This window comes from Sphaeroforma arctica, assembly GCF_001186125.1.
Source record: "Sphaeroforma arctica JP610 unplaced genomic scaffold supercont1.18, whole genome shotgun sequence".
In the NCBI taxonomy this organism is placed as follows: Eukaryota; class Ichthyosporea; order Ichthyophonida; genus Sphaeroforma; species Sphaeroforma arctica.
Genome location: NW_014040540.1, coordinates 27,548 through 35,592, shown reverse-complemented (window position 1 = coordinate 35,592; position 8,045 = coordinate 27,548). Strand labels below are relative to the sequence as shown.

The 8,045-nt window shown below is 42.2% G+C and overlaps 1 protein-coding gene across 1 annotated transcript; it reads right to left on the bottom strand.

The window, feature by feature from the left end:
* Positions 1–226: 226 nt before the first annotated feature.
* On the bottom strand, positions 227–7,531 carry SARC_00553 (hypothetical protein; the record flags this gene model as incomplete). Its single annotated transcript, XM_014305738.1, has 12 exons — positions 227–1,098; positions 1,489–1,638; positions 2,167–2,271; positions 2,467–2,555; positions 3,056–3,180; positions 3,399–3,515; positions 4,277–4,466; positions 4,858–4,969; positions 5,437–5,611; positions 6,417–6,626; positions 6,950–7,142; positions 7,516–7,531. 12 exons carry the CDS (start codon positions 7,529–7,531, stop codon positions 649–651), a joined length of 1,932 nt encoding a protein of 643 aa, XP_014161213.1. The 3' UTR covers positions 227–648.
* Positions 7,532–8,045: the final 514 nt, after the last annotated feature.

Below are 8,045 nucleotides of genomic sequence, written 5' to 3'. Positions count from 1 at the left end.
CTATATCTGTATATGAATATGTATTTCTCTATATATATATATCTGTATCTGTATATGCATATGTATTTATCTATATATAATATATATTTTTACGTAAGGGGTAATTCGAAACCTGTACACGTGTATATATTGCATATTTGGTCATGTGTCTAGGCCTAACGGTTTAGTAAAAATTAGGTTACGTTGCGAAATTAGAAGTTGAGAATTTCATTTAAAATAATGTTTATTAGGATTGGAATAAGCCGAATGAGCAATCGAGGCTAACAGAAAGACCTCATTGCGCTATTGGAACGAACAAAACAAGCTTCTGCAACGCAGGCAAAGGACACCCTGCAAAAGCTCATCATAGTGTCGTAAAATTATTGTCGTTAATGTTATATGTCACAGGCGCACTATATAATTGGAAGTTGCTCTCATCGTACTAATACTTCGAAACCTGTTCGTAGCGATAAACCATCCCTTCCTCCACCATTTGCTTGTGGTCAACGGCAGAGGCACATGCGTACTCTAGCTCTAGTGCTAACGCGGACACTGTTTGGTATCAAACCTCAATGCCATATCCTGCATATGCGCACTCTACCGACGTATACCTCTTTGTAATGCATCGGTTCGAACTTACACGTACTTAAAACGTTTGCCCGTGCTTATCTACTCGCCCTGACATAACGCTATATCCGCCCCATCACCAGGCGACGCACTCACGGTGTCTGCGTTCACCGTCTTTGGACCGCTCACACTCACAGGGCTGTCCACTGGCAGCACATCGGCCAAGTCAGCTAACAGATCATCCACAGTGTCCTTCCTCACAGGCGCCGGTGGTTGGACCCTCACCGCCACGGCTTCACGTGTCTCTGATGGTGCAGCTACACTCCCATGCGTCTCAGCTGAACCCTTGTCTGTTTCAACATCGTCTGTCTGTTTACCAGTGGCAGTGTCTGCTTCCATGCTGGCAATGAGCTCGTAAGCTTCAGCGGGTTGCAACTCAGGATCAGCCGTAATTTTTGTTTCCTCTTCAATAGAATCCGTAGCAGACTTTTTGGAGTCCACTGCCTCGGAGTGTGCTTCAGCATTTTCAGTAGCGACAGTGGACGTTTGCTTCTGTTGAGGAAGCGATTTGTATACATTCAGTCGCAATAAGGATGGAGATTCACAGATGTATCAACCAACATACGGCTCTGTATTTCCGTGATATAGAATGCGAAATGTCTGACACAGTTTCTGAGTATAGCAGTCAACACTCGCGCTTCTGCCAATAGTGAAATGAATATATACACATGGACATGAATAAACAAAATAAAAACATACACATGGACATGAACAAACGAAAAAAATATTTACACCTGGGCATGAATGAACAAAATACACGGGCTGGCAAGTGCATGATACTCCTTGCATGATACTCCTTTTATTCAAAATATTTCACAAACGTAGGGATTAAAAATGGACTCTTGGGATGATATCGTGAACGGTTGGTTGCCTTTGACTTACCTCGATAGCTTTATTCTCTTCTGTATCACATGTCGACTCTGTAGGCGAAACACCTTTCATTGACGCTGAAAAATTACTGTGGGCTATTTTCATCGCAGCACGGCTCTGTTTCTTCTGCATCTCTGCCTTCTTTTTCTCCTCCTTCTCATCCTGGTGAATTTGACAGCCAAAAAAGTTGAACAAAGGTACTCCATTCAGTTGTCAGCAGGAATAGACTCTATATGAGAGGTTCTATGTCAAGTACTTCGTTATGACAAACACAACAGGACGTCGACATATCGAGGAGTGGATTTTCGAGTCAATGTATATCGACCCCCTGCACTTGAAGAGTGTCAAGTATACAAAGAGGGGATTCGATTCCAAGATCTATATATAGTTATATATTCGTTCTGGTTCTGTCACCTAAGTATCTACTCAGACTGCCCGATACAGTTGTAGACTGCCAAGTGCACATTTGCAGATAATATGAAGAGAAATGTGACTAAAAGTCAAATACAAGTAGCCATGCACTCCACGACAGTACATGACCTGATACATCGACCAGTACAAAAAGAAAAACCCAGTCACAATCCCAAGCTCCATATCAGCATCGGTGTTCGTGAGCTATAAAACTACGGCTGTGTAGGTTAATCAAATACAAGCGACAAGCCGATTCGCCAATGTGTGGTTGGAACTTACCCAGGTCGGATCATTCGACTTGAGGTATGTCATGATAGTATCGAATCCAGCAGCCACTATTGGATTTGGTGGCACTAGAAGTTGGTTGTCCTTGAACTCGAAGATCTACACGGATGAATCATGAAAATGTCAGCTATATTGCATTGTATACAGCATATGCAATACCAAATACCAGAGGGTGATTCAAAATCCGATTCTCAAATATCAGCGGGTTATTCAACACCTGATTCTTTCGAGAGCAGCAGGAAAGCATCGATCGTTATACCAAGTGAGATACAGACACACAGACTCCTCCCATACCGATAGCTGGACACATCGATGCATAGTCACGGGAAGCTCTACCAGCTTGTTGTTACTCACATCCAACTTTCGCAGCTTTGTGCACTTGGCTGTAAGTAGTAATTGTATATTTAAACAGTGCTAGTATATGGCTATAGGTGGTAGTTTTATATGTAAACAGTGTCAGTGTATAGCTGTAGGTGGTAAGTGTATATGTAAACAGTGTCAGTGTATGGCTGTAGGTGGTAAGTGTATATGTAAACAGTGTCAGTGTATGGCTGTAGGTGGTAAGTGTATATGTAAACAGTGTCAGTGTATGGCTGTAGGTGGTAAGTGTATATGTAAACAGTGTCAGTGTATGGCTATAGGTGGTAAGTGCATATGATAATAATGTAAGAGCTCGGGTGTAGGTGTGGGTCAAAACTACCGTTGTCGCCAATAGTACACAGAAAAAGTTTAATAAGCTGACTGACATGTCGATGGATTCCTTGAGACATACAGTTTCACACGCATGTAGAAGAGCTTGATCTACTGAAGCTACATAATCGTGCTGATGTATAACAATATACTGGCCAAGAGACTTCATTGCAAAGCCATTTCTTCAGCTTACCTATCTCTGGTGTCAGGTGGCCGAGTTCGTTGTTTCTCACCTCCAGCACTTCGAGGTTGGTCAACTCTCCAAAGGCATCGGTGACACTCACGAGCAAATTCAATGCTAGGTGAAGCTTGCGCAGTCTAATGTATAGGGCGGGTTGTGTATATGTGAGTGATGACTGGGCTATGCCGTTTCTCTCATTTAGTTATATAGCTGGGGAAGAACAAATTCAATGCGAAACCATGCGCTCGAAACAAATACATACGCATACTGTTGTGTTAAACCGGTCATTAGTCCTAGACGACTACACATAGACTAAATGCTAGGGCAGTAACTGTGTGCCTAACACACAACATACTGCTTCAGATTGGCGATTTCATCATCCAGCATCATGATTCCGTTGTCCTCCAGATACAATATTTGTAATTCTGACAGTTGGTAGAGCTCATCGGGAATGATATTGATCTTGTTGTATCTGTTGAATGTATAGTAGTTAGTATCTATTGGTCATGTTGCATCTGTTGAATGTATAGTAGTTAGTATCTATTGGTCTTGTTGTATCTGTTGAATGTATATCTGTTGAATGTATAGTAGTTAGTAACTATTGGTCTTGTTGTATCTGTTGAATGTATAGTAGTTAGTATCTATTGACCTTTTTGTATCTGTTGAATGTTTAGTAGTTAGTATCTATTGGTCTTGTTGTATCTGTTGAATGTATAGTAGTTGGTATCTATTGGTCTTGATGTATCTGTTGAATGTATATCTGTTGAATGTATAGTAGTTAGTATCTATTGGTCTTGTTGTATCTGTTGAATGTATAGTAGTTAGTATCTATTGGTCTTGTTGTATCTGTTGAATGCATATTAGTTAGTATCGGTCAACTGTTGAGCTAGTGGATTCATACGAGGGTCTGTAAGCACTCTATCAAGTCTACATAAAGTGTACAGCGTACTACGCCTGAAACAAATGCTTGGAAATGTCTCGGAACCAGAACTTTCAACAAACAGGTGGTAGAGCACTTTTCAATCAACGCTGACCGCTACCTTCATAGAGTCTAGTTTCATATAGAGATAAGACGGCTGACAAACCGATCAATCTTAGTGTAGTGTGTGCCTTGGCGTTGGTTAGTGCTACAATCTTAAGCGTGTCCGTGTAGCTTACCCGTAAGCGTGTACGTGTAGCTTACCCTTAAGCGTGCACGTGTAGCATACCCTTAAGCGTGTACGTGTAGCATACCCTAGGTTCAGCACCTGCAGTGTCTTTAGCTTGCCGAGTGCCTCATTGGGGAAGGTGTGATGCGATAGAGCGTTCTTGGATACATCCAGCCACTTGAGGTTGCACAGTTGGCTAATCTCCTCGGGCAGAGTGGTTAGCTGCCCTTGCGACAGGTCCAAGTGCGTGAGCGTCGTTAACTCTCCGATGCTGGCTGTAAGTATAATGTTATACATCCACACAGATGTATCCGAATTAGTTCGGACAAGTAGAGTGTTTATGCTTATGATCAGGTGTGAGCCGGAAAGTATACATATATTAATCTATACATGCAGCTCGAAGTAGAGTGCAGGAGATAGTATCTGTAAAGTCACATCTTTGGCTTAAAGTCACCAATTTGGGGTACATACTAGGACTAGTACATCTCGCAACTAGGTTGTCATTTATTGATAGGATTGCGCTGTAGTCCAAGTACTGGAATTTACGTACACTTGCACAGGGTTGTAGACCTGACCTATAGTTCAACATACCTAAACCCCTAAAAAAACCCCCCCGTATGCTAGGTAGAAGTATCCGCATGTACATAAAAACACGCATGCGCATACCTGAAATTTCCTGCATATATTTCAAGTTGCCGAAGGCCAGTGAGACCAGGCTCTTCCAATACTCCACATCGTCGGAGAGTTCAGTCAGCTTTGTGTTGCGTAGGTTGACAGTCTGGAGTGGTACATGGTCAGAGATAAGGTTATTGATAGTCGATGCAATACTATTTGTACGGACTATGTTGATTTCCTACAGACGAAGCGACTTCGTTTGTTGGTCCATCCCTGTTGCTTACGCAGATTTTGGGTCGAGAAAGTGCAGAAATCAATCCTCGATTTAATAACGCTCAGTACAGTAGGCTAGGCAACATATCTTAAACTTATAACTACTAGCTACGCCTGGTCAGCCATTATGCCTTGAGCCTTGGATGCAAGCTTCCCTCAAATACAATCTAGTCCGCACTTCAAATAGTGTCGTGATTGATTTACGCGCTTGAGTCCTTACCACATCGAGCTGTCAGAGGCACTGTGATCCGAACAATTGGTTCGAGCTAAAACCCCAAACCCTAAACCCTAACAGCGGTGGCTTTTTGGTAGGTTGTCAGCGTATGCGACTGCCAACACCGCACACAAACTACACACCTCGACTTCCCCCCATTTGATAACCGTGCCAGGTAGGTCGTTGATCTGATTGTCCTCTAATGAGATGACCTTGAGCTTGCCCCAGTTGCCCACACTGATTGGCAATTCGGCCAGTTGGTTGAGCGACAGATTGACACTCTGCATCTCACGGCACTCCCCAATTTCGACCGGAAGTCTGCAACAGTGTGTAGCGTTGGTTCAGTTGTGGTTTGCGTATAGTCTTGAACGTTGAGATGGGATAGAGGGCCTGTGATGTGTATATTTTCGTACGTTGTGTGGGATATCACTTGCCGTAATTGTACTGCACAACTACTTTGCTATTTATTAGGACACATACTGATTTGTGCTGAGACAATTTATTGATGGTGTTTGCGTTTCAAGACTGGGATGTTGCGACTGCGAGTTTCCACAAACCATGCAGCATATTCGATGTAACTATCACTCTCGAACGCAAGCACGGCTGGAATAGAGACTAGCTGGTCTCTCTAATTGAAAAGCATACGGTCCACTAACATACCACATACAGAGCCCTATTCATGACCTATTGAATCGCAAGGCATCGAAGCGGTGGTGGTTGAGGTTAAGCACTAATTGTAATAACGGACGGCACACACAACTCAAAACATTGTTTCGGAAGGAGTTCTACTCAAACTATACTTTGATGAACATGAATACGTGATTTCTGCTACCCTATAGCCGTTCTATAGCGTATATATCCGTACGTCCACGGCCCAGAAGCAAGCACACCTATTTCAATAGCCATTTGCGTCCAGTAGCTACTTGACACCTCTGATAGCTGGTCATGCACATTTTCCGACAGTAAGGTGCTAAATCATTCTACTCAACTGAGGGTACATAACATGTACGTAACATGTATACAACATGTATACAAAATGCACATAAAATATACATAACATGTACTTAACATGTCCATAACATGTACATAACATGTACATAATATGTACAAAACAGATACATACCGTGGGATTCGGTTATCATGTAGATCAAGCGTCCTGAGATTGTGCAATAGTCCGATCTCCTCCGGAATCAGCTTAATCTTGTTGCAGCTGAAATCGATGTGTTGCAGGCTAGGGATTTGGCACAGTACTTCTGGGAGCATGTTGAAGTCATTGCGTGATATGTCCAAACGTACCAGACCAACCAGTCCAGCGAAGGAATCGGGCAGAGAACTACGATAAAGAGAGAGCGGGATAAAGCATAAGTGTTTGGGATGTCTATTCTTTGATATGTTCTGAAGCCTACAGTTATAAAACTAACTTACACTCTAACTGGCATGCCTACATAGCCGGATGTGGGACGAAGAAAAACTCAGACGCAACACCTTAGTTTAGAGAGCCTCTCGAGTACCCATCTTAAAAGTCTTCTGGGATAATACGAGGTGAACGTACGCACATCCTAACACACTTGAGTGTGTTATGACTTTTACGGTTATGCTATACACTGTACATTTAGATGTATTGTCCATACATGACACAAACCTATATCCACATACCCGAGCTGATTGTGAGACAGTTCCAGATGCTTAAGATTTGCCATAGTCCCAAGAGCCGGATTCAGTTCGGAGAAGAACAATCGGTTGTGGGAGAGAAACAGCTTCTCCAGCTCCTGCAGTTGTGCGAGTTCCTCAGGCACCGACGTTAACGCATTTCTCTCGACATTGAGCACACGGAGGAGTTCGAATTTGTCTGTATGAGGAATGGGTTTAGATTGAATGGATGGGAAAATCAGTAGATAATATCGATAAGCTCAGTTCACGCGAAAGTAAATAGATCGTAATGCTTTCTCTATGCGTAAGTGTGTGTATGTGTATATCTCACAGTGTCTCGGGTGTATACGCAGATGATATCTAAGTTGTGGTAGGCTGGCTACATATACCCACAAAATTTGATATGCATTTTTGTACACCTTTAAGTGCAGGAACGTACTACTGAACATGTGTTTGAGTATCAGTTCTATATATAGATTTCGTCGTCATCATATGTACAACAATACCTCACATGGGCAAAAATGTTTGGCTGTCTTTCGTGCTTTCAGGTGTGTATATGAATGCCCGAGTACGTGCTTCTTTGCGCATATTTCATGCATGTGGACACGCTTTCATCTATGCACTTGACAACGATATTTATATCTCAATATGTGCATCTGCTCCAGATCGTACATTTACGGTCTATGTATTTAGCACACATATATACGCGGAATTGACTCTTTGTGCATGAGTGAATATTCGAGCATACAAGGTAGTACGTAATCACACAGATCGGAGTTGTCCTATTTCAAAACCATATATTCAGGAAAAAATATATATGTGTATATATACATACACAGGAACACATCTGCATATCCACATGCAAACGCATATTGATACCACATAAACACACAAAGACACACACACACTTCCATCTTTCAATACCATCTGAGCCGACCGCCCCCGCCCCCTCCCTAGACACACATATATAAATATCAATATATATATATCAACCAAATCAATACAGATATATACATAAACAGATAGATGTAAAACACGCACACACACACACACACACACACACACACACACACACACTATATATATATATATATTATTATGT